Source organism: Poecilia mexicana, unplaced genomic scaffold, assembly GCF_051168715.1.
Source record: "Poecilia mexicana isolate PSO_F unplaced genomic scaffold, ASM5116871v1 scaffold_12, whole genome shotgun sequence".
NCBI classification, from domain to species: Eukaryota; Metazoa; Chordata; class Actinopteri; order Cyprinodontiformes; family Poeciliidae; genus Poecilia; species Poecilia mexicana.
In genome coordinates, this window is record NW_028263381.1 from 25,451,423 (window position 1) to 25,478,693 (window position 27,271).

General features: G+C 41.4%; 3 protein-coding genes across 5 annotated transcripts in view; 2 read left to right on the forward strand and 1 right to left on the reverse strand.

The window, feature by feature from the left end:
* The window catches only part of LOC148156271 (NLR family CARD domain-containing protein 3-like), a 121,396-nt gene extending 108,729 nt beyond the window's left edge, over positions 1 to 12,667 (forward strand). The window contains exons 1-4 of one of the 2 annotated variants that reach the window (XM_088011176.1): positions 4,669 to 5,108; positions 5,262 to 5,387; positions 12,150 to 12,228; positions 12,389 to 12,667. In XM_088011176.1, coding sequence (XP_087867302.1) covers positions 5,020 to 5,108; positions 5,262 to 5,387; positions 12,150 to 12,228; positions 12,389 to 12,643 — 549 coding nt within the window. In that variant the 5' untranslated portion in view covers positions 4,669 to 5,019 and the 3' untranslated portion in view covers positions 12,644 to 12,667. Of the gene's footprint in view, positions 1 to 4,668; positions 5,109 to 5,261; positions 5,388 to 12,149; positions 12,229 to 12,388 lie in introns of those variants that run through there. The other variant, XM_088011175.1, reaches the window with a different exon arrangement.
* The window catches only part of LOC106911046 (uncharacterized), a 307,017-nt gene that overhangs the window by 145,908 nt on the left and 133,838 nt on the right, over positions 1 to 27,271 (reverse strand). The window lies entirely within an intron of this gene.
* On the forward strand, positions 13,491 to 23,300 carry LOC148156275 (uncharacterized; the record flags this gene model as incomplete). The annotated part of the gene is given in 8 exon segments (XM_088011336.1): positions 13,491 to 13,538; positions 13,540 to 14,545; positions 18,996 to 19,017; positions 19,231 to 19,404; positions 19,597 to 19,770; positions 21,352 to 21,525; positions 22,096 to 22,142; positions 22,290 to 23,300. Coding segments are annotated over 8 exon segments (2,229 nt in total), but the record flags the coding sequence as incomplete, so codon positions are not given.

Genomic DNA, 27,271 nt, shown 5'->3' on the forward strand with positions numbered 1-27,271 from the left:
TGGAGCATAATGATTGACCAAGCAGTCCTTTTTCACTGGCCACGCCTCCATCCAGCCTGAGCATCTCCAGACATTAATACCTGCCTGTTTCCTCTGACAGGTGTTAGATTATCTGTAAACTCAATAATAATTTATTTACCTGGTTGTGTTGTCCAGTTTCATGTGGATTATCTGTATTGTCATATCAGGAGGAAGATTCACCATTTGGTCCCATCCACACAGATCGTTCTTCTGGTCACACCCCCTTTTTGTGTTGAATGATTTTCTGCAGATGGTTTTGTTCCATCTGCTCAGTTTCAGTTCTTACCATTAAAAGAGACGACGACAGCCAGCAGCCTTCTTAGCTGTCAGTCTGGTCCTGCTTTCATCGGGTCCCCTGTATTTAATCACAGCCACAGATTGAGACAAAAGAAATACTTCCACCAATTTTTCATTTCAATCTCATGTTTGTTCCCTTTATGTGCTGCGTTTAGGAACCCTGTATTTTTCTGCCTTCAGTTCCTGAAACTCACTGCCTAAATCCTTCAGTACTGCCTAGGCTGCATTAATACTTTGGTTTCATATTTGCAACAGGAACAGTCCAAGTAAAGACTTCTCACATCTTTTCCTTCTAGTGACTCACCTGGTTTCCCCCTTTTTCTGAAGCAGAACTGTGTGCACTGTCAGTTCTGCTACAGAAACATTAAAATAAAATTGCAAATCATACTAATGTAGAGCCAATCGTGTGGCAGCAGCAGCCACTTGTTATCAGTATAATTAGGAACATAGTTCCCACTATGCCTTGTCATGCAATGAGAATATAATATGTCCATCACAGTCGTGGCTTGGGGTGATTCAAAATCACAGAACTGTGTCTTGCAGATATCTAAATGCCTGAAACAGTAAAAATAAATCCCAGTGAAACAGAAACTCTGTTCCTGGCTACCTGCAGCTTAGATTTGTGAACTGTACATCGTTTGCTACCTAAATGTTATAACAACCTACTTGTGGCCTCAAATCAAGAGAACAAAGTCAGTGGGCCTAAGAAAAGGTTATCAATATTCTGAATCAAGGTCAGACTACGAGGAACTAACAAGCTGCTAGTTTCTGGTACCCCTTCCCCTGCAGCAGGCTTATGTGGACCACCTGTCATGATTTGGGGGGTGAGGAGAGACGCAAGCTGGACCCAGGTTGTAGACAAAATGATGAATTTAATGGTGAAAGCAGTTAACAGTCCAACGGAGCAGCAGCACAGTGAGCGGAGGAAAAGCAAATACTGGTAGCAACTGACAACCTTCATCTTCCTCAATAGTGTGTAGTAATAAAATCATTTGCTGATTCAAACACTAAAACATATTAAGGCCTGTAATTTATCGACAAAAGATTCATGTTCAGAAATAGAAGCATTTCCATCTGTTCATCATTTTTCTGTCTTTCTCTTCTTTCTCTCTTTCATCCAACTTTCCAAACTTTCCTTGTTTCTCAGGATCAACTCGACTCTTCGTTTCTCGTTTCTTTGCCTCAGTTTCTTCCTCTACTTCTAATTATCTTTCTTTTCCTTTTAAACCATCAGCTTCAATGAACAGGAGAAATGACACTTTTCACTTTAATGGACCAAATTCCTGATGTTTCCAACTGATTCTAGTTTTTAAAGTTCAGAACCTGAACATGACTGAATGGGAGGAGTGAAGATTTCCCAGCATTCAGTCTGAAGAAGCTCAGCTCTTCTCAGCTCTGAGACATTTTCTGAATAAATCCCAGTCAGTGAATCTGCAGACCTGATCAGATCCAAACATCCATTTTCCAGGAGTCTCTGGTTTCATCTGTGTCGTTGTTCCAGCTGCTGAGGTCAGAATCCAGCTGTAAAACCTGGAGGCTGAATGTTCAGGTTCTCTCCTCCAAACATCCCCCCTCCCTCCCTCCAGCTGTGGAGAACAGCTGGAAAACAGCTGCATGTGTAAATAATGAGTCTGGAACAAGCTGCCACCTTCTGCTGCTGATCTGACTTTAGATTCAGGTTGATGATTGAAATGAAATCAGGGTTTGAACCTGGATCAGCAGAACCTGCTCAGCTGATCCTGGTTTAACCAGAGACTGTCCTCACTCTGCTCACCTCACTGACATGATGATCAATGATTATATAGGAGCTATATTAATAATCTATATTATAACAACGTGTGGTTTCAGCTGCAGTAATGTGGTGATGTTAAGAACTACAGTTTAGTTTGTTTAACTTTATCTTCATATTCTGACTGTATTCATAGTCAGACCAGTTACTGCAGCAGGAATCAACCAGCTGCTCTTTTCTCTGGACTCATTTCTGCTCACATTAAGTTGTATATAACATCCATGAAGACATAAGATTAAAAAAACTTAGCATAATAAAATATTATGACAAAGAAAAACAATCAAGTGGTATTCAGCATTATCATCATTAACCATCATGAAACATTTTCATCAGAACTTCTCTCCTTCCTCATGAAGGTTTTATCAACATGCCTCTGATTTCACTGCAGATTGTCAGGAAGTGGGATTTGCAGTGGAGAGGAGAGACGCAGGAAGACCCAGGATGTAGATGAAAATGATGATTTATTGATGAACAGAAGCTCAGTCCAGGATGACAGGCAGCACAGTTAGCATACAGCTAATTACCGGTAGCAACTGAAGACACTGAAGTCTGAATACAAGAGCTAAGCTAACCAGGACTATACAGCTCAACTGGCCAGCACACAGCAGACAACAGCTGACATAAGAGGAGGACCCGACAAGAGACAAAGGACACAGGTGAACTTAAATACACTGGGAGGGGGATCAAGGAACGAGACACAGCTGGGATCAAACAGGGGACGAGTCACAGGACAGAAACTGAACACGGAAAAACCTACAATAAATTCACAGAATCATGACACAGACCTTCTGCTGCTCTGACAGAAGAAACTATAAACCAGGTGAGCTGTCATATAATCACTTATTCAACATTTTTAACACCTTGACTTTGAACTCGTGGTTTATATGAGATAAAAGTCCATTTCTGTTGTGTCTCATTATAGGTGTGGCGTTAGTCTGGTTCTTCTGCTCTTCTGTTGGGTCTCAGTCTGTTCAGATGTTCTTCATCTCTTTGGATCGTTTGAACAAACCGTAAGTTTGCTTTGTTTCCTACCTGAAGTTTGTCTACAGAAACTTTTCTACTTGTTTCTGTTCTCTGATGTTTGGAGAAAATGTTCACTTCCAAGTTCAACTCAAAGTTTCATCTATGTGCTGTTTGAAAGTTTATCTACAGGATTATTAAATTAATGATAATCATGATGAACAGCTGATGATTCTGTTCTTTAAACAAAATGCTGCATGATTTTATTTTCAGGAATCAAACTCCAGTCTTAGTAATGTTGAGACTCCAGTTGAGACTTTTCCTTGACAGCAAGAAAATGTCAAACAGAACAGTTTCTTGCTGCTTCATTTCAAAATGAAACATTCTTAAAATGTCGTTAATTCAGTCAGATAATCATGTAGTAGAGATTAAACTAGAAACTCTCTTTAAAAATTTAGGAAGGCCCTGCTGAAAGGTTCCACTACCTCGTGCGAAGGATTCTTGCTAAAACTTGCTCTAATTGACTTACACTTAACTTACAAAATCATATCTATGCAATGTTAATAATTACAATCGTTCTGCAGAGAACAATAACTAACTCTTTTGGTGGTGGTGGACCACCACTGTATTTTGGCCAACCTGTATCACTACAAATGTACCGAGGACTATAACCTTCGCACATATGGTTCGCACTCACGGTCCTAAATAAAATAAAACAGTGTGCAGTTCTTTATTTCAAAAAAATTTCAGCCGTCATACTATGGATTTTAATTCGCACTAAAAATTTCAGAGAAATAATAATTTTATCTAAGCAAAATATGAATAGTCACAGGAAATATGTATTCTTCCCACAATGCATTGTGAGACCTGTCTCATCGCCTACTGACTGCCTCTGGCTGGGCCCCGTTGCTATGGTAATTTATTATGTGCACAGCGTCAGTCTGAAGGACCCTGACAACAAACGATAAGCCCTAGCAAAATTTTTAAAACATTTTACAGGAGCAGGCATCTTTATGCATGTCATGAGCGACTTTGACACCAATAGGGAAATTTTGTGGTCGTGATAGCGAGTTTAAAAAGAGTTCCGTCGTCAGAAATCCACTGTGCTCTGTGTGAGTTTCAGGGAGAAAGATTACCGATTCTGTGAGACACTCAGCCTCCAATTTTCTCGTTTTTCTTAATTTATGTCGTCATTTTAACTCAGAATTCCACTAAAAGTAATAGCAGGATCGAGCTGAACATTTTGATACCACATTTGTGGGTGAGCACGCAGCGGAACGAGCCGCATTAACGGTGACGGAAGAATAATAATAAAGACTCATTCTATTGGGAATAGAACAGTAGGTTCCTGCTATGCATTACATGGAAGGTTTCGCAAGACAGTCACTGCTCTTCGCAATGTAATGCTATGGGCAGGCCCCAATAAATAAAGAAACGTTCTACTAGGTGTAGAACTAAAATCCTTCCTGTTCAGTTTGAATCAGTGAATGTAAATGTTGCTCCATGTCTCCATCTAGTGGACTGATAGTAGAAGTGCAGGTTGAATCAGTGACTGTAAATGTTGCTCCATGTCTCCATCTAGTGGACTGATAGTAGAAGTGCAGGTTGAATCAGTGAATGTAAATGTTGCTCCATGTCTCCATCTAGTGGACTGATAGTAGAAGTGCAGGTTGAATCAGTGAATGTAAATGTTGCTCCATGTCTCCATCTAGTGGACTGATAGTAGAAGTGCAGCAGCTGATGCAGCTTCCTCTGCCTCTCTGCTGTCTGACTGCATTCACCTGACACTGATATGAAGCAGAGAAGAAGAGCCAATCAGAGGAGGAGCAGCTGATCTTTTTCCAGCACTAATGATGTAAAGGATGATCAGAGTTGATGTACAGATGAATGATGTGTGTTTCCTCTGCAGGTGAAGCTAGAAAGTGTGTGTGAGCTGATGTGAATTCAGCAGCATGGATCAGTGTGAGGACAGAGAGGAGGGAGTCCCTCCCTCTAAAACCACTCTGTGTGGGGAAGATGAGAGCCAGAGCAAAGGTCAGAGGTGAGGTCACCATCTCTAACTGTCCACAGCCCTTTTCACACAGCGTTCACTATATCAGGCCAAAACAGACGTGGTGATGAAGCTGCTGCTGCTCCTCTTTGCTGCTTCATCCAGACTGAACAGATTCAGTTTTAATCATCATGTTTCTGTCAGGATCCATCAGAGACTCAGACCAGAACCAGAACCAGGACCAGAACCCAGCTGTGTGTCCTTTAAGAGCGACTGGTCAAAGGGTTTGATCACTGAATTTAAATCTCCTGGATCTCCACCATCAGAGAGGTGAGCTGTTTCTAACTGCTGTAACTGATCTGTTTATCTGTCATTGTGGCCATGTGATGATACCAAGTTCTGTTTGGTTCTGTTGCCAAAGGAAGATTAGACTGAATATCAGGTTATTTTATTTTCATATGGTAACATCTCTTGTTAAAGACATCAACACATCTTCCACCAGGTTTGTGATGTGAGAGATCAGCAAGTTAAAATCAACCAAACTTTAATAAAATTCAAAATTTCTTCTGAAAGCTGACAGAAAAATTCACACAAAGATTCAGTCAGATCTGGTTTCCAATCTTAATACCTGCAGTTATATAGAATAAAGCCAAACATTAAGCTGCACTAAAACCTCTTCTGGAATATTACCACACCGGCTGCTGGCAGAACTATGATTTGAGTTACTTTCAATAGTTTTGGTTTATCAGTCCTGCTTCATAATAAAGAGTTATTATTTCCAAGATTTTACTGCTGCAGGTTCAGACCAAGCCGTGATCTGTTTCATTGTGGCCATGTGACGATGCCAAGTTCTGTTGGGTTCTGTTGTCATGGGAACATTACACAGAATTTCAGGTTATTTTCCATTCGTATGTATTACATCAATGACACTGATGTCTCCATTGTAACATAATATACCATGGAGATAGTAAAGTTCAACTGGATTGTTGGCACTGTAAAAATTACTGTAAGGTCTTCTGAGTATTAATCAAGTTAATTTAGATACACATTTTCTACCCAGAACTTTCCCAGGTCCATCTAGTTTACAGTAATCTAAATTTTTTATCTGATGTTTCCTTGAGATCTGTTTAGCCATCATCAGACAGTGATGCTGCCCCCTACTGGTCAGTTATTGACACCGTACCAGTGTTGTGGTACTCGAAGTTGGTCTTGGTCTCGAGACCGGTCTTAAGACCATTTTTTGATGGTCTCGGACTCGACCGCATTTGGTCTCGGTCTTGTCTCGGGCGCTGATGACTCGGCATTTTATTTCAAGACCGCAACTGTAAAAATATCACTAAACATACAGCACACTATCCAGTTTATTTGTTAACATCTTTGTTTTCAGTGGATGCAAAACGCACCGATTAAAATCCAAGCAACTATGTGTTTCTGTTACTCCCCCCTCCGCTACCCCTCCCCACCTTTCACTCGCGTGCGGCGCTCCAGGACATGTGCAGTGGTTTTCTCTCAGCGGCAGAAAATGTTTGTCTAATCGTCAGTAATGGAATATCGCTGTATAAATGGTAAGAAATCCGATGGCCACAGCTAACTCAACAGCGCTTCGCTTTCACAGACAGTAGGGACAACATCTAACTTTTTTCGTCACTTCGAAAAGTAGCTCAAAGAAGGTAAGATCAGTTAACGTGATGTTAGCAAAGCTAGCTGTACAGAGACACGCATTGTGATGAAAAATGTTATCACTCACTGTGCTGAATTATTGTGCGGAGGTGTAGACTGACTTGTCACCTATATGGGACAACGCTATGTCCAAAAGTCTGCAATATAGGGAGGTGACATTCAGAAACAGTCAATTCTTCTCCACGGCTCTTTACTTATTAGAGAGGACTGGAGTGTCGCTGAGAGCCGTTGTTCTATCAGATAGCCATACGCTGTCAGAATAGCATACATGCAGTGAGTACCATGCCTGTGCATGCGCATTAAGAAGTCCAACCATCAGAGGAGTTGTCAGTTCACTATACGCAGCAAGTTATGACGAACATAAGTCATTAAATTGTTTTCTATGATAACTATATAGATATACATGTCTTGTCATGGTTTCAAAGTGTATTTAAAGCAGGTCTGGCTGCTGCTGGAGTCAGCTACAACACACGCCCGTGTAAAACTCACTTAACCGCTAAGTCAGGATGCCATACAACTGTTAATAACAAAGTGTATGACGATCTACGTCATGATTCTATGTTGATTAAATAAAATCTTATGGTAATGACGTGTCTGACAGATATAGCCGGTGTTCTATCAGATAGCCATACGCTGTCAGAATAGCATACATGCAGTGAGTACCATGCCAGCGCATGCGCATTAAGAAGTCCAACTGTCAGTGGAGTTGTCGGTATACGCAATAAGTTATGACGAAAATAAGTCATTAAATTGTTTATAATTTGACATAATATGATAACTAGATAGATATACATGCGTTGTCGTGGTTTCAAAGTGTATTTAAAGCAGGTCTGGCTGCAGCTGGATGCCATACAACTGTTAATAACTGTTAATGATGATATACGTCATGATTCTATGTTGCTCATTAAATAAAATCATATGGTAATGACAGCGTATGCATATCTGAGCTAAGCGTACGACTATCTTACAACATATGCTGATCTGACAGAACACCGTGAGTTTTGCTAAGCGTATGACGATCTGACCTGACAGAACACCCGTTCTTTGTTCTTGTAATGCTCTGTGTACACTGCATCATTATTTAATTTAATTATGTATGTTGATATTTAAATTAACAAATAACTAAAACACAAGAACAAAAGAGCACACAGAGCATGTACATTGCTCTTTGATTGTTTTTGTTCAAAGTGGCAGCTGTAATGTCTGCCATGGTGTCAGACTACCTGGCTTCATGTACTGGGATAGAGAGTGAAACCAGTCATGATGAGCGCCTTCTGTTGGGTTACTTCTTGCTTGTTGCTCCTTGGTCAGTGTTCGTAGTTGAGCGTTATTTACCGTCAGGGCATTGCCTCAATTGCTATGTTTAATGGTGCAACAGTGGTGGTTTCTTACATGAGCAATATGGGCAAATGTCCAGGGTGTTATGTTTTTAGGGATGGCACGAGACCATCACACATTTTAGCACAGAAATGGAATATTTAATATTGGTAAAATGTATTAAGTATTTAATATCTAGGTGTTTTTATAGGAATATGGATCTTTCAGATTATTTTGGGAAGCAATTTCGATCATATTTTACATTTTATCGTGTCATGTAGCGCGGGCCGCTGGTCTTGGTCTTGACTCGGTCTCGACTCCCCTCGGTCTTGGTCTTGACTTGGTCTCGGACCCCAAAAGTCTTGGTCTTGTCCCGGTCTCGATACACTCTGGTCTTGGTCTTGTCTTGGTCTCGGGTTAGGTGGTCTTGAACACAACACTGCACCGTACATATGGTGAATGTATGGGATAAAATGACCAGAATTAACTCACATAAAACTTGCATAAACTGTTATGTTTATATGATTTTTAAACTACAAATATTTAACTGTGTTTTGCATCAATTTAATTTTTCTAAATGAAACTGTAGTGCTGATTGTTTGTTAATCCAATGAGTTCCATCAATGAGCCACTACTGTTGCACTGGGATGAAGTTTCGTACGCAGGCAAAAGACCAATGTCCTAAACTTGATGGTTGCTCTTTGTGGTTCATTTTTTCCAGTTGTCAAGCAAATGACAAAATCAAACCTTTCATTGTTTATACTGCCTCCCCTGCTGTGATAAAAAAAAATCCATAGGCCCACACCAACTGCATCAATTTTTTTATACCTGTCCCTATCCTAATAAAAACAATTGACCCACAGTTCTGTCTCACTTAGAAAAACAAACAAATAAAAGTAAAACAAGAATTTAATAAAATCAACAATTATTAACCCACAAAGACACTGTAAATACAAAAATATAAAGTAAACTAAGGGTAACACTTTATTTGACAGGGTGTGCATAGGACTGACATGACACTGTCATAAACATGGAGTCTTTATGAATGACTATTGTCATGACAGTGTTGTGGTCAAGACCACCTAACCCGAGACCAAGACAAGACCGAGACAAGAAAAAGGCTTTTAGGGTCCGAGACCAAGACCGAGGGAAGTCGAGACCGAGTCAAGACCAAGACTAGTGGCCCACGCTACATGACACAATAAAATGTAAAATATGATCAAAATTGTTTCTCAAATTGATCTGAGAGATCCAAATTCCTATAAAAACACCTAGATATTCAATACTTAATACATTTTATCAATATTAAATATTCCATTTCTGTGCTACAATGCGTGGTGGTCTCGTGCCATCCCTAAAAACATAACACCCTGGGCATTTGCCCATATTGCTCATGTCAGAAACCACCACTGTCTGCACCATTAAACATAGCAATTGAGGCAATACCTTGATGGTAAATAACGTTCAACTATGAACACTGACCAAGGAGCAACAAGCAAGAAGTAACCAAGCACAAGGCGCTCATCGAGACTGTTCTCACCCTCTCTCCTGCTAAATGAAGCCAGGCAGTCTGACACCATGGCACACATTACAACTGCCACTTTGAACGAAAACATTCAAAGAGCAATGGACATGCTGTGTGTGCTCTTTCATTCTTGTGTTTTAGTTGTTTCTGATAATGTTAATTTTAAAAATATCAACGTACATAATTAAATAAAATAATGATAACTACTGCAGTGTACGCAGAGCATTAAAAAAACAAAGAACGGCTGTTCCGTCAGGTCTGATTGTCCTGATTTGTGTTTAGCACAAACTCACGGCTATATCTGCCAGACACGTCAATACCATAAGATTTCATTTAATCAGCAACATAGAATCATGACGTAGATCGTCATACACTTTGTTATTAACAATTGTATGGCATCCTGACTTGGCGATTAAGCAGGTTAATGAGTTTTACATGGGCGTGTGTTGTATCTGACTCCAGCTGCAGCCTGACCCTGCTTTAAATACACTTTGAAACCATGACAACACATGTATATCTATATAGTTATCATTGAAAACAATTTAATGACTTATTTTCGTCATAACTTGCTGCAAATGGTGAACTGACAACTCCTCTGACAGTCAGACTTCTTAATGCGCAGGCATGGTACTCACCGCATGTATTATATTTTGACAGTGTATGGTAATCTGATAGAACAACGGCTCTCAGTGACACTCCAGTCCTATCTAATAAGTAAAGAGCCGTGCAAAGAATCAGACTGTTTCTGAATGTAGCATCACTATATTGCAGACTTTTGGACACAGCATTGATCCATATAGGCGACAAATCACTCAACACCTCTGCACAATAATATAGCGCAGTGAGAGACGTTTTTCATCAAAAATGCTTATGTGTCTCTATACAGCTAGCTTTGCTAACATCACCTCAATGGAGCTTACCTTTTTTTGAGCTATTTTTCCTAGTGACGATAAAAGTTAGACGTTATCCCCACCGTCTGTGAAAGCGAAGCGATGCTGAGTTGGCTGTGGCCATCAGACTTATGATTTATGCAGCGCTATTATATTACTGACGATTAGACGGGCATCTTCTGCCGCTCAGAGAAAACCACTGTGCATGTCCTGGAGCGCCGCGTGTGAGTGAAGAGGGAGGATAAGGAGGAGGGGGGGTAACAGAAACACGTAATTGCTTGGATTTTAATCGGTGCCTTTTGCATCCACTGAAAACAAAGATGTTAACAAATAAACTGGACAGTATGCTGCATGTTTAGTGATAATTTCACAGTTGCGGTCTCAACTGGTCTTGAAATAAAATGCTGAATCCTCAGCTCCCGAGACCGAGACAAGACCGAGACCATCAAAAAATGGTCTCGAGATCAAGACCGATCTCGAGTACTACAACACCGTGTCATTTGTGACATAATGACATTTAAATGCAAAATTCCTTTACAGTTGCATTGAAAGTTAATTATAAGTGCCAAATTAGCATCAAACTACCATTATTTGAAAAATAATGCAACATCAGAACTTTTAATGCGACTTTAAAAAAAACTTTGCATTAAAAGTGTCATTCACCGAATGACACTTATAGCAGTCAATTCTTCTGGACCCCCATCATCAGAAATGTGAACTAAATCTATTTGCTGTGGAAACTGAACCAATAAGAACTCAGATGTTTCCAGTTATAATTACAGAGGTTTGATCCATTATCTAAACCAGCTGCTCTGTTCTAATGAAAACACCTTCATATCTTCATCTCTGGGTGATGATGATGATATTCTACTGCTTCCTGGCTCCATGTCAGACTAACAGTGGGACACATTTCCACCAGCCACTGGGAAATACCTGGTAAACCAGTCTGGTCCATCAGGACTTGGTTCCTGTGTGCATTGTGAGATCAGTTCAGCAGGAAGGAAAGCTTCATGATGTGGTTGGTGAGATCTGCTGGAACTCAACCAGACTGAGCTGATGTGGACCATCAGAGGTTCTGCTGGTTCTTAGTGGATCAGCAGGAACATTAAATCTTTACTTGGATCATCTGGTTCACTGCTCACATCCAGATATCACTTCATGGACCTTTACCTTCTGATTGTCTCTGTGTGGACAGATATAATGTGAGCTCACTGGCTTCCAGGATCTACAGGATCCATTTTAAATCCTCTAGAACATCCAGGAGAGGATCCCACATGGACACACCCACATATCTCAGAGCTCCTCCATGTCCACATCACCTCAGATCCAGTCATCAGAACCTGATGGATGTCCCACACTGTCCTGAAGACCTGTGTGGACAGAGCCTTCACTTCCACTGTCCCCAAGCTCTGGGACTCTGTCTCCACCAGCATCAGATCTGCTGACAGTGTGGACAGTTTGAAGTCCAAGTTCAGCACCAACTTTTTAAAATGTCTATTGGTGATTCTGGTGTTACTGGTCTTCATCCTTGTAGTTCATCTTCCTCTTTCTAACTTCTTTGTATTGTGTTCATGTGATGCTCTGTTTTCTGCTTTAATGTGACACTCTTAGTTATTTTATTAGTAAATATTGCTGGATGAATATTTGCTGCCTTCCTGATTGTTCCTGGTTCCTCCACAGAGTGGACCAGCAGAGCTCAGAGGTTCCCAGTGGTCCGTCTGCCCAGCAGCATCAAACACAGCTGGACTCCATATTTATGGTCTGTACATGAACAACAACTACTTTTCCATGGTTCTGTTCACAGTCGTCTCCATGCTGCACTTTGTAGACCAGAGGACTGTCAGTCTGTCCAACATCCATCTGGTGTTTGGCTCCATGATTTCAGTCTGATGTTTCCTTCATCTATTATTCTGTTCCAGCTGCTGGAGGAAAACATTGTCACTTTTGTGAAGAACGAGCTGAAGAAGATCCAGAAGGTTCTGAGTCCAGATTACCCAGAATGCTCAGAGAGTCAGAGGGAGGATGATGAGGTGTTGGATGGTGATGATAAAGAGCAGAGGAGGAGCAGCAGAGAGGCAGTGATGAAGATCACACTGAACTTCCTGAGGAGGATGAAGCAGGAGGAGCTGGCTGACCGTCTGCAGAGCAGTAAGAGGATTTCTACAAAGATTTGACCTGATGGATAAATGACACATTTACTGATGTCTGAAGAAATGGAATCACATTTATTCAAATCATCTTCAGAAAATTATTTTGTTCAGTTGCTGATTTTACTTTTTGTGTTAATTCAGAACATCCTGCTACAGTTTGTCAACATCAACTTAAATCTGGTCTGAAGAAGAAGTTCCAGTCTGTGTTTGAGGGGATTGCTAAAGATGGAAGTCCAACCCTTCTGAACCAGATCTACACAGAGCTCTACATCACAGAGGGAGGGACTGGAGAGGTCAATGATGAACATGAGGTCAGACAGATTGAAACTGCATCCAGGAAACCACACAGACCAGAAACAACAATCAGACAAGAAGACATCTTTAAAGTCCCACCTGGAAGAGATCAACCAATCAGAACAGTGATGACAAAGGGAGTGGCTGGCATTGGGAAAACAGTCTTAACACAGAAGTTCACTCTGGACTGGGCTGAAGACAAAGCCCACCAGAACATCCACTTCATATTTCCATTCACCTTCAGAGAGCTGAATGTGCTGAGAGAGAAAAAGTTCAGCTTGGTGGAACTTGTTCATCACTTCTTTACTGAAACCAAAGGAATCTGCAGCTTTGAACACTTCCAGGTTCTGTTAATCTTTGATGGCTTGGATGAGAGTCGACTTCCTCTGGACTTCCACAACAAGGAGATCCTGACTGATGCTACAGAGTCCAGCTCAGTGGATGTTCTGCTGACAAACCTCATCAGGGGGAAACTGCTTCCCTCTGCTCTCCTCTGGATAACCACACGACCTGCAGCAGCCAATCATATTCCTCCTCAGTGTGTTGGCATGGTGACAGAGGTCAGAGGGTTCAATGACCCCCAGAAGGAGGAGTACTTCAGGAAGAGATTCAGAGATGAGCAGCAGGCCAGCAGGATCATCTCCCACATGAAGACGTCACGAAGCCTCCACATCATGTGCCACATCCCAGTCTTCTGCTGGATCACTGCTACAGTTCTGGAGGATGTGTTGGAGACCAGAGAGGGAGGAGAGCTGCCCAGAACCCTGACTGAGATGTACATCCACTTCCTGGTGGTTCAGACCAAAGTGAAGAAGGTCAAGTATGATGGAGGAGCTGAAACAGATCCACACTGGAGTCCAGAGAGCAGGAAGATGATCAAGTCTCTGGGAAAACTGGCTTTTGATCAGCTGCAGAAAGGAAACCTGACCTTCTATGAATCAGACCTGACAGAGTGTGGCATCGATATCAGAGCAGCCTCAGTGTACTCAGGAGTGTTCACACAGATCTTTAGAGAGGAGAGAGGGCTGTACCAGGACAAGATGTTCTGCTTCGTCCATCTGAGTGTTCAGGAGTTTCTGGCTGCTCTTCATGTTCATCGGACCTTCATCAACTCTGGAGTCAACCTGATGGAAGAAACACAAACATATTTATTATGTAATAAACTTAGCCTAAAGTCTTTCCATCAGAGAGCTGTTGACCAGGCCTTACAGAGTCCAAATGGACACCTGGACTTGTTCCTCCGTTTCCTTCTGGGACTTTCACTGCAGACCAATCAGAGACTCCTACAAGGTCTGCTGACACGGACAGGAAGTAGCTCACAGACCAATCAGGAAACAGTTCAGCACATCAAGAAGAAGATCAGTAAGAATGTGTCTGCAGAGAAAAGCATCAATCTGTTCCACTGTCTGAATGAACTGAATGATCGTTCTCTAGTGGAGGAGATCCAACAGTCTCTGAGTTCAGGAAGTCTCTCCACAGATAAACTGTCTCCTGCTCAGTGGTCAGCTCTGGGTTTCATCTTAGTGTCATCAGGAAAAGATCTGGATGTGTTTGACCTGAAGAAATACTCTGCTTCAGAGGAGGCTCTTCTGAGGCTGCTGCCAGTGGTTAAAGCCTCCAACAAAGCTCTGTAAGGACACAGGTTGTTACTGCATTAATTTATAAAGAACAATCTGCTAATGGTGAAGTAAATGTATATTCATGTTTCAGTTTATATATTGGTGCATTGTCTGTTCAAAATGACCCTCTAGTTTGGGGACGCGGAAAAGAGAAACAAACTTCCTTCAGCCGCTGGACAGCATGATTATTAACAGAAAAATTTATCTTCATGTTAAAATTGAAACTGGATTAATTTTGTTTATGTAATTTTATAATTCTCTTTCCAACCTCCTTGTTGACTGTAGTTCTGTTCTTCAAGGCTGGAGGACTAACTATAAAATGAACCAGTTCACAACAAACATATTGTCACGATGGGATTAATTCTTTGAACCCAATGCGCAGACCACAAGTCCGGAGAAGGGTAAAAAGTTAAGGTGATTTATTATTAAACAAAGTGCAAACAATATGTACAGGAACCTGGAACAGGTCCTCATCACGGTGGTGCTGGATCTCTGGATTCAAAGGAGATCAGGTAAGGCAAGTTCAGGGTTTGTGGTAATTTACACTCTCACATAAACAATAGGTCTTACTTGCAGGTTGGTGAACTGAGCTGGAGTAAAGGGTCACTGTGGATCCAGGGCTGGAGGTATGGAGAGGGAGAGGGCAAAGGCTGCGTTGTAGGGTGGACAGATGAATGGAGGAGTTTGATCTTTTGGATCCTCTGGCACTGGAGTGTCGGTTGCTCCCTCCTGATATACTCCTGTAAACAAAGGTAAGTGGCGGCATGTGTGCAGGTAGGTAGCTGCAGGTCCATGGCCCCCAAGGATGCCCTCTGGTGGAGAAAATGGGAAACGCCAACCAGTCCTTCCCAGATCCCAACAGTACCCCCTCCCCCCTCGCTCCCAGAAGGCAGGGAGGAATGTTAGTCAGGGATGAGGGAAGCATCTACAATAAAAGAGCCAGGGACCCATAGATGGTCCTCCAGGATGTACCCCTGCCAATCCACCAGATCTTGCCAGCCTCTGCCCCATTTATGGGAGTCAACAATCTGACGGACATAGAAAACAAGGCCCTCCCACCCCATCAACCTCATGGGCGTGAGGAGGGGGTTCAGGCTGCGGGCACAAGAGGCTCGTCAAGACGGGCTTAGTCTGGTACACGTGAAAGGTGAGAAACTCGGAGTGAAGGAGGTAGAAGTAGATGGACAGCAGATGGACTGATGACTGATTCGATTTTATAAGGACCAATGAACGAGGGGCCAACCTCTTGGACATGGATTTTAATGGCATGTCTTTGGTCAAGAGCCAAACCTGTTGACCAGGAGTGTATGTTGGTGCAGGTCTCCATTTGCGGTCTGCAAATCGGTGGTTCTGTTCCAGGGTGCGACCAAGAGTGGAAACAATAGTCTTCCAGATGGCCCTGCATTGGCCAATGTGGTGCTGGACTGAAGTGACAACAATGTCCTTCTCATCCAAGGGAAACAACGGGGGTTGGTAGCCTAAAGTGATTTCAAATGGGACAAACCAGTAGCAGAGGAAAAATGAGAGTTGTGTGCATACTTGACCCAGGAAAAATATTGCTCCAGTCAGTGGGATCTGTCAAAGTAAAGCACCTGAGCGTTGCTTTCAGCTCCTGGTTCATATATTCCATTTGGCCCTTAGACTGTGGATGATAACCAGAACATAAACATACTTTAGCTTCTAGGGCTGCACAAAAGTGTCTCTAAACCTGTGCTGTGAACTGAGGTCCTCGGACAGACAGTATCTCCTGCAGTATGCCATGGAGCCGAAACACATGCTTGACCAGGAGCTGCATTGTCTGAAAAGCTCAAGGGAGTTTCATTAAAGAAATCAAATGGCAAGCTTTAGAAAACTGATCAATAACTGTGAGGATTGTGGTCATACCTCCAGACACAGGGAGCCCAGTAACAAAGTCCAGTGAAATGTGGAACAAGAGTCTTTTGGGTGTTGGAAGCGATTGGAGCTGACCAGACGGGAGTTGGTGTGACGGTTTGTTTCGAGCACAGATTGGACAGGCTAAGATGTATTCTTTAATGTCCTTATAACTAGACGGCCACCAAAAATGACGGGAAATGAACAAAATGGTTCTACTAACATCTGGGAGAGCAGAACATTTAGAGGTGTGCATCCAACTGATGAGTCTGGAACTGAAAGAAGTGGGTATATAAATCTTATTGGGAGGACCGGTGCCAAGATCATGTTCAGATGACTGGACTTGTTTAATGAGATCCTCAATCTCCCAAGTAACCGAAGCTATGTAGCAACTGGGGGACAGAATAGAGACCAGAGATCTATCAGTGTCATCAGAGGAGTATAGCCGGGAAATCGTGTCCGGTTTTGTATTCCTTGAGCCAGGGCGATATGAAATGGACAGGTTAAACCAGGAGAAAAATAATGACCAGCATTATTGTCGGGGGTTGAGTCTTTTAGCAGTTTTCAGATGAGCAAGATTCTTGTGATCGGTCCAAACTAGAACACGGTGTTGTGCGCCCTCCAGCCAATGGCTCTTGAAGAGAGGAGACAATTTGATGGCGAGGAGCTCGCAGTCTCCTACATAGTTTCTCTCAACTGGAAACATTCTACGGGAATAGCAGGCACATGGATGAATTTTATGATCAGAATCTGAAAACTGTAAGAACGGCTCCTACACCACAGTTTGAGGCATCCACCTCCAGAACGAACTGTTTGGCGGGGTCAGGTTGGATGAGTATGGGTGCATTAGCAAATTAACTTGGAGAATGTGGTGTCGGCTTCGGGAGTCCAGGAAAAGGTGGTTTTAACTGAGGTCAAAGAGGTTAATGCCAGAGCTGTTTGATTGTAATTTCTGATGAAACATTGGTAGAAATTAGCAAAACCTAGGAACTTCTGAAGTTGTTTTTTTGGTTTTGGCAATCGGCGAATCCAGGACTGCTTTGATCTTGTCCTCAGAAGATCTCACCTGTCCACCCTCTAGAACATATCCAAGGAAGGTAACGATGATTGGTGAAACATTTCTTGGTCTTGACAATCTATTCTTCAGCAGATGTTGAAGAACAAGGTGGACGTGTCTTTAGTGCTCAGGAAGACTCTTAGAGTAGATCAAAATGTCATCAAGGTAGACAAAAACAAAAATGTTCAGAAAGTCCCTCAGGACGTTATTTATCAGAGCTTGGAAACAGGCTGGTGCATTAGATAACCCAAAAGGCATGACAAAGTACTCAAAGTGGCCAAGTGGGGTTTTGAATGTGTCTTCCACTCATCTCCCTCCCGTATGCGGAGGAGATGGGAAGCATTTCTTAAATCAAGCTTGGTAAAAATGGTGGCTCCCTGGACATGCTCGAATGCAGATGAGAGAAGGGTTAATGGATATTTATTCTTCACAGTTATTTGATTTAGACCACGGTAATCAATACATGGTCAGAGGGTGGCATCCTCCTTGCCAACAAAGAAAAAACCAGCTCCTAACGGGGAAGAAGAGATGTAAATAATTTCTGCATCGAGAAATTCTTTAATGTTCTTTTCCATGGTTTCTTTTTCTGTTTTGGAAATGTTATATATGTGGCTATTGGGCAACTCCGGGTAGAAGATCTATAGCACAATCGTAAGGTCGATGTGGAGGAAGTGAGTGCTTTTACCTTGCTGAACACGGCAGCTAAGTCGTGATACTCCACCAGAATGGCTGAGAGATCTGGTGGATCTGCATCATGCTGACCCACCGGTGGCGGACCTGGTGGAGTAGCTGAGTGGAGGCAAGATGAGTGACAGTTAATGGACCATGAAATAATATGTCGTTCAGACTAGTCAATGTGGGGATTATGATGTTCCAACAAGTCGAATCCCAGAATAATAGCTGAGCTAGATGCTGGAAACACAAAGAACGAAATGATTTCATGATGATTACCAAAAAACAGGCGATTTAATGGAACAGTTTGAGTTATCTGATGCAGGGCTTTGCCGTTCAGGGCCGAAACCTTTGATGGTTCGCCAGTCTTCTCGCGTCTACTGGTGGACCCTGGCTTTTGGCTTAGGCAAAAGGCTGAAATTAATTGACCGGCTGCGCCACAGTAGAGACAGAGTTTGTCCCTAAATCGTCTCTACCGTTCTTCAGGAGTGAGATGAATATGCCCTATCTGCATGGGCTCTGGTTTGACTGCCGCTGAAGGAGCTGCGCAGAAAAGTTATGGGACATGCCCTCCCCAGACAAACTAACAGGCTGGTTTCTCTTGAATTTATCTTTAGCTTGGGAGTGGATTCTATCATCTAAACGGATGACCAAGCTAATTAAATCTTCCAGAGTTTTGGGTTCATCCATTGAAGGGCAAAGGGCTTTTTGGAGGTAAACCTAAGAAGAAGAAACACAGGGAGTATTACTCGAGGAGCAGATTGGTCATAGGTGAGCACACTAAAGATATCTACCATTACTGGTCAACACTCTGGAACTGGAGTGTCGGTTGCTCCCTCCTGATATACTCCTGTAAACAAAGGTAAGTGGCAGCAGGTGTGCAGGTAGGTAGCTCCAGGTCCATGCCCCCCCAAGAAGCCCCAAGGATGCCCTCTGGTGGAGAAAACAAACGCCAACTAGTCCTTCCCAGATCCCAACACGCGTATACATGTGTAAACTAAGATAGCTCTTTCTCTGTCCTAGAAAAACATTGTTGATTGGGGAAAAAAAATTAATTTTGAGGAATTATTTAATACTAGATGTTTCTTTCTCCTCAGACTGAGTGGCTGTAACTTCTCAGAGAGAAGCTGTGAAGCTCTGTCCTCAGTTCTCAGCTCCCAGTCCTCCAGTCTCAGAGAACTGGACCTGAGTAACAACAACCTGCAGGATTCAGGAGTGAAGCTTCTCTCTGCTGGACTGAAGAGTCCAAACTGCAACCTGGAGACTCTCAGGTAAAATGTGATCAATCCTGGTGAAACCAGATTTCTGTCCATTAAACTCCATCAGAGATGAAGAAATGTGATCTCATTAGCAGACTTAGTTGCAGATTCCTTCAATCTTTTGAAAAACAACATAATTGACTGGAATGAAAGATACATTTTTATGAATTGTTTAATACCAGATTTTCCTCCCTGTCTCCTCAGACTGAGTGGCTGTAACCTCTCAGAGAGAAGCTGTGAAGCTCTGTCCTCAGTTCTCAGCTCCCAGTCCTCCAGTCTCAGAGAACTGGACCTGAGTAACAACAACCTGCAGGATTCAGGAGTGAAGCTTCTCTCTGCTGGACTGAAGAGTCCAAACTGCAACCTGGAGACTCTCAGGTAAAATGTGATCAATCCTGGTGAAACCAGATTTCTGTCCATTAAACTCCATCAGAGATGAAGAAATGTGATCTCATTAGCAGACTTAGTTGCAGATTCCTTCAATCTTTTGAAAAACAACATAATTGACTGGAATGAAAGATACATTTTTATGAATTGTTTAATACCAGATTTTCCTCCCTGTCTCCTCAGACTGAGTGGCTGTAACCTCTCAGAGAGAAGCTGTGAAGCTCTGTCCTCAGTTCTCAGCTCCCAGTCCTCCAGTCTCAGAGAACTGGACCTGAGTAACAACAACCTGCAGGATTCAGGAGTGAAGCTTCTCTCTGCTGGACTGAAGAGTCCAAACTGCAACCTGGAAACTCTCAGGTAAAATGTTCTCAATCGTGGTGCATCCAGATTTCTTTCCATTACCTGCTATCAGAGATTATGTAATTATTATTCCTCTAGTAGATAATAACAGATGTCTGACTGTGTTGTGACTAAGCATGCTATGTCATGATACATAAACATGGCTGGTTCTCATTTACTCCAGGATAAAAAAAACAGGAAGAGAGTTATTTAGAAAGGTTATTTAAAGGTTGTTTATTTAAAGGTATTTAGAAAAGTCAGGCTTCGACTGACATTGTAACTGTGCACTTGACAGATTGCTGCATCCTAGGTTTACAAAGGAGCATTATGTCAGCTATTTCCTCTAAGTAATGTAAGAGAATAAAATCATTCTGGCTCGTTATATTCTCTTGTTCTCCCGGATTCAATGATGCCATGCGTGTAAATAAAAGCCACACAGAGTTAACAATTAGGGCTCCGCGTCATACATTTTCAGATTTTATTCCAACATTTAAAAGTATAAAATCACATTGACAACACAGACACTTCAAACACACTAAAACAGACATTCATTTACCTGAGACAAGTAGGAAAGTAGGAAATAGAAAAACAGGAAAAAGGCAAAAAACGTGTTTTGTGGAGATTGCCAAGCGGCTGCAAATAGCAAATCTGATTTGTTCCTGTGGGGCTCATACTTTTATTCACAAAGGGTGTTTTCTTTGTTTTAATTTATGCAATTATGCGATTAAGGCGTGTTGTTCTCCTAGCATAGGTCCTAGAGAGAACCTATGCTGCCAAAAGTATTTGACCACTATCCAAAGGATAGTAATGACGTGTTCCAATAACTTCCATGGCCACAGGTTTATGAAAGTATCACCTAGGCATGCAGACTGTATTTGCAAACGTTTGTGGAAAAAATGGGTTGCTCTCAGGAACTCTGTGAATTCTTGAGTGGAACTGTGATAGGTTGCTGATGCTACATCTCCCATGTTTTGTTTTTACCTTTTCTGGAATATCTGATTTTTCTATTTACCTTAAACTTGCTGCTGGTAAACCTGAACTCTCTGCTGTGAAACAAAGAAGGATGTTTGTAATTCTACATGTGACAAAATTTGAGATTTATTACCCACAGAATGAAATTAGAGTGTTATTACTATTTCATCTTATTGACAGGTTAAGCACCTATAAATGTCCAGTTCAGACCTTGGGCTCTACCTCAATGTTCTCATCATGTGATGAATTGTGTGTCTGCAGCTTATCAGGCTGTTTGGTCTCAGAGGAAGGCTGTGCTTCTCTGGCCTCAGCTCTGACCTTTAACCCCTCCCATCTGAAAGAGTTGGACCTGAGCTACAATCATCCAGGAGACTCAGGAGTGAAGCTGCTGTCGGCTGGACTGAAGGATCCAGACTGGAGACTGGAAGCTCTCAGGTATGGAGGAACCTGCTGCAGGAGCAGAGAAGGTCTGATAGAGGAGGAAGAGGAGAAACGTCTTTAGTCTGATGGGAAACATTTAGTTTGAAGAGAAATATTTAGTTTGATCATTAAATATTTAGACGCCTCATCTGGAGGCAGAGATCATTACCCAGTTTTCTGGAATATTCTCCTGACTAAGAACGGCTCACAAGGAAAATGAAAGAGTGGGATGGATTTAATAGAGTTTAATAGGGACTCTGACTAAATGAATAAAAGTGAAGTTCAGTTAGATTTCCATGATGATCTACTGATGACAGAAAGGACTTTAAAACAATGTTGGATGGAGCTCCAGACCAATCAGCCCCAAGGAGCAAAGATGAGAAGAAAAGTAACTCCATGTTGGTCAGATGGATGTTTAAAAGTTTTGAGAATGAAAAAACTTTTTTATTATTATTTTAAGCAGTTTGCAATCCAGATGTTGGACTGTTCCTGTCTCAGTGGAGGACAATGTGTGTCTGAGAGACATGTAATGTCCATGTTTGCTGCTGAAAGAGACTGATGGTCTGACCCCCCTCCTCCTTTCAGGGTGGAGCCTGCTGGAGGCCGATTCTTGACACCAGGTCTGAGGAAGTGTAAGTGTGTTTTTCATCTGATTCATGACAACAAAGCAGCTCACATTCAACCATCTTCAAACTGTCACATCACTCATTCAGGATCATCATCAAAGATCAATAAATGATCAATAACTGCAGCTGGATTGTGTTTGTTCTCTCCATCAGATTCCTGTCAACTCACCATCGACACAAACACAGTGAGCAGAAACCTCAAACTGTCTGAAGACAACAGGAAGGTGACATTAGTGGAGGATCTTCAGTCATATCCTGATCATCCAGACAGATTTGATGTCTGGAATCAGCTGCTGTGTAGAACTGGTCTGACTGGTCGCTGTTACTGGGAGGTTGAGTGGAGAGGAGATGTTTATATATCAGTGAGTTACAGAAGAATCAGGAGGAAAGGAAACAGTAGAGACTGTAGATTTGGATGGAATGATAATTCCTGGAGTCTGAGCTGCTCTGATGTTTATGGTTTCTCTGTCTGGCACAATAACAGATCAACTCGTCTCTCCTCCTCCTCCTCCTCCTCCTCCTCCTCCTCCTCCTCCTCCTCCTCCTCCTCCTCCTCCTTCTCCTCCGTCTCTAACAGAGTATCAGTGTATGTGGACTGTCCTGCTGGCATTCTGTCCTTCTACAGAGTCTCCTCTGACTCACTGATCCTCCTCCACACCTTCAACACCACATTCACTGAACCTCTGATTCCTGGATTTGGGTGCTTGTACTCTGGTTCTTCAGTGTTTCTTTGCTGATTTGAGTCTAAAGATTTTCCTCCTGTCAGAGAAACTTTCTCACTGTTGAACAGATAGTTCATCTCTACAATCTATTTCTTGGTGAAACTTTTCTGATTGAGTCCTTGGAAACTTTTTCTTCTTCCAGTCCTTTAAAGATGGAAGCTGGGATTATTCCAGGATTATTCCAGGATCCTCATGTTTTCCTGTGTGTTTCCAGTCAAAGCTTCACACTGAATATCAAGATGTTGTTTCTCTTATTTTTTCCTCTCATTCATCAGATTTCATTGAAATGTTGATCAGTTTTTCTCTCTGAACATTTTCTGTTCCTGTCGTATCCTATTTTTCTAAACTCGTCAGATTTGAATATTAAATCTTCCTTTTGTTTATTTGCTGCAGTTTTTCTTCATGTGTTTTAGAGAAATAAAAACATTTTTCTTCTTCTGCATTTGGTTCATTTGCTGCTCATTCTGTTCTTTTCCTGTTCAAATTTAAATATTTGCATTAAAAATATTTTTCATCAACTCTGCCTTTCAGAAAGTCCTAATTAAAGTAAAACATTCCCATCCCATGAAGGTCAGAGGTCAATGCTTTGAAGCCTAAAGTGATAAAATCTTAATATTTCCTGTTTCATTCAGAACTTCTACCTGAAACTCAGAACCTGCAGAACATTTTTCTCTCTGGAGAAAAAATCCAGGAACTGGAAGATCAGAGCAGAATGAAAACTGGAGATCAGTGATGGACAGAAAAGCTCTGATCGCTGCATCTCTGACATATTTTACATTTGATAACAACAGTAAACCTATTTTAGCTGAGAATAAACCAACATGGATATGACCCGCCACAGCCCAACGTGGGCCACACCTGATTCAACCCAAACCAGAAAATAAAGATTTAACTGGAAATCCCAAAACTCAGTAAAATCAGCAGCTGGTTGGGATTAAAATGCAGTTTGTTGCAGAGGTTCAAACTTCCTGATGGTGACCTCTCCTCCGTCCCTCACCTTGTCTGGACGCTTTTAATCCTCACTGCAGTGTTAGACTGGAGCTAATCTCTCAGATTAACCAGATTAACACTGAGCTGCAGCAGGAACCAAACGTCTCTGCAGAATGTGACAATTTTTAATCTGATTAATCATCAGAATAATCAATAACATTGGGTCATTTAAATACAGATTTACAAAAAGGACAAGGATATTTTTGTTCTAAGTAAAGCATGGTGGTAGGAAAATGATCCTAACTAAAACTATAAAGTAATGAATAAAGTTAAACATGGAGTTATTTGAGCTTTTTGTCAAATCAGATTTAATGTTATTTTAGTTAAAATCTCCTCATCCAGTTCCTGTTATTTATTTTAACCCCTAAACTTTTTGATTTTATGCACATTTTAATTGTGTTGTTTCAACCTAAAGTTAACATTATTAAAACTTTTGATATATTTATCTCATCTAAATCTTAGTCAAAACACTAAAATAATCATGATGAAGTTTCCTAATTTCATGTTTTCAGAAAAATCCCCCCAAAATCTCACATTTGCTGAGTGAAGGTGTAGAAAAGTGTCTGTAGTGTGAATGATTCAAAACCCAATAATAAAATGTTGATTTTCCCTCTGAAAGCAGGTAAAGTGTAGAAACAGGAACAGTGACCGTCGATCTGTTGGGCCTCCTGTCAGAACCAAGTTGGTCCAAATCTTCTCTCTCCGCTTCGACCACTCGCCACTGGACCAGCAATAGCTCTCTGGGTGGAGAGCCTTCCAGAAACATTTAAACCAGCTGTGGAGCTGGACGACGTCCTCTGTGGGGTCAGAGGTCGTAGTACTTGGTACTTGGTAGAGGGAAGTTTTACTGCTCTGTTGTTGTGGATCTGGAGGTCTGATCCAGATGGACGGAGAGGCTCTGGTTCTCCCCCAGTGGCTGCTGGGATTCAGGTTGTTCCTTCCTGGACTTTAGCCGTTTGTTGGTCATGAGCAGAACCTGGACCGGCCTCTGGACTGAACTCAGCCAGCATCTGGAGTCCAGAGCTTCCTCTGAAAATCCTTCATCACGACCCGTCAGCTGGTCTGATGGAGGCAGCAGGACTTTGGCAGGAAGGTTTTCACCTGTCCACAAAGCAGAGTGGACAGGATTTAACAACAAGACAACACAGGAAGGATCTTTTATTGTTTTATTTTTAACTTTAGTTCATGAGATTTGATAAAACTCCAACATTAAGTGGTCAAAAGGTGAGTCAGGTAGAGAATATGCAAAGAATTGAACCATCTCCACATCAGTACATATGAAAGAAGGGTCAGTTTACTGCCTGAGGTCTCTGGGCAGCTAGCTTAGCAGCAGCAGCAGCAGCAGCAGCAGCTCTTGCATCGCCATGGCAACCGAGTCATCAGCAGCATCAGAAACCAGCCATCTGCTCAGTAATCTGCTTCATGTCAATGTTTGTGTGTCTGAGCTGAGCAGTGTGGGCCTCACTGTCACACAGAGATGTCAGTCTGCAGATCTAACCTGAAGTCTGAATGTCGGTTGATTTATGTTTTTATCCTTGTCTAAAACTGTAAAGTCTCGTTAGGATAAAATGTTTTCATACTTCAAGGATTTGCAGCATTTTGTAAAAATCCAATCATTTCAGCAAACAGAACCTCTATTCATTATTTTACCATCTACACTGTAAATTGTAACAACATATTTATTAGAGAACGAAGGGGAATCAACTGAATTTGCTCCAGATTTATTTTGTGTTAAAACTCCAGTTAAATGAAGCCTCGTGACGGTTTAAGTGTTTTGTAAAGTTTAATTTTAAGTTTAGTTATAAGATAAGAGGTAAATCTGTTTTTAATAAATTTAATGAATCCAAAACATTGTGTAACATATTATGTGACATTGGGGATCAACCAGCAAAGCATCCCATGATGCATTTCACCAACAGGTTCTCTGCACTTTAAAACAAGCTTTGTTCAGATGGTACATTATATTATAAATTATTTCATAACAGAAGCCATTAGCTGTTTCCATTAAGTAATACCCAAATAAAGAATTTAAAATGTTTCAGAAGCTTTGAGTTTGATTTGTTTTTAAGTAAAGAGGAAGGAAAGGAATCTAAAGTAAAGATAAAATTTTACTTTGGTTTCCTTAAAAGTGTTTTAAGTCATTCCTACAAATAAATCCCTTAATATTCTACAAAGAACAGAAAATATTTAAAACCATTTAAACTGTTTTATTAACCTTTAATATGTAAAAACTAACAATAAAAATTTCCTGCTCAGTTATTATATAAACATCATTCATTCTAGCAGCTTGGCAGGTTTTTTCTTTCTTCCTAAACTCTGTGAAACTCAAAGGGTGATGATGATGAACGTTGCTATGGAAACTGAAGGTGGGAACAAATCCAGCAGGTGGGAGGAGGTTGGAGGTGTCAGTGTCAGACAGGTCAAAGGTTGACTGTAGGCAGTCCTACTTCCTCCTTACACTGTCAGAATTAACAGAGCAAAATATAATTTTGGTGTCAAAGTATGAAAAATAAAAATTACCATCCTGAAGACAAACTAAGATCTCAGATCATCTCATGCAATATTCCTTTAGAAACTTAAGCTGCTTAATCAAACACTAACTTTAGTTTAGTAAACAATATTTATCAAACACACAAACATTCACTCCAACAGGAAACAGACTAATGGTCAGAATTTGGAATTAGTTAAAATTTCATCAATAATTTCTAGTCAGTCCTCATTTTGTAGATTTTCTCAAATTGTAATTAACAAATTTACTGAATGTTCAAGATTGTCTATTTTTTTTCTTCTTTTTAACATATTTTAATGTTTGAATTAAACTTTAATCTATTGGATCCTGAACATGACTGAATGGGAGGAGTGAAGATTTCCCAGCATTCAGTCTGAAGAAGCTCAGCTCTTCTCAGCTCTGAGACATTTTCTGAATAAATCCCAGTCAGTGAATCTGCAGACCTGATCAGATCCAAACATCCATTTTCCAGGAGTCTCTGGTTTCATCTGTGTCGTTGTTCCAGCTGCTGAGGTCAGAATCCAGCTGTAAAACCTGGAGGCTGAATGTTCAGGTTCTCTCCTCCAAACATCCCCCCTCCCTCCCTCCAGCTGTGGAGAACAGCTGGAAAACAGCTGCATGTGTAAATAATGAGTCTGGAACAAGCTGCCACCTTCTGCTGCTGATCTGACTTTAGATTCAGGTTGATGATTGAAATGAAATCAGGGTTTGAACCTGGATCAGCAGAACCTGCTCAGCTGATCCTGGTTTAACCAGAGACTGTCCTCACTCTGCTCACCTCACTGACATGATGATCAATGATTATATAGGAGCTATATTAATAATCTATATTATAACAATGTGTGGTTTCAGCTGCAGTAATGTGGTGATGTTGAGAACTACAGTTTAGTTTTATTTTTCTCATTATTTTCTTT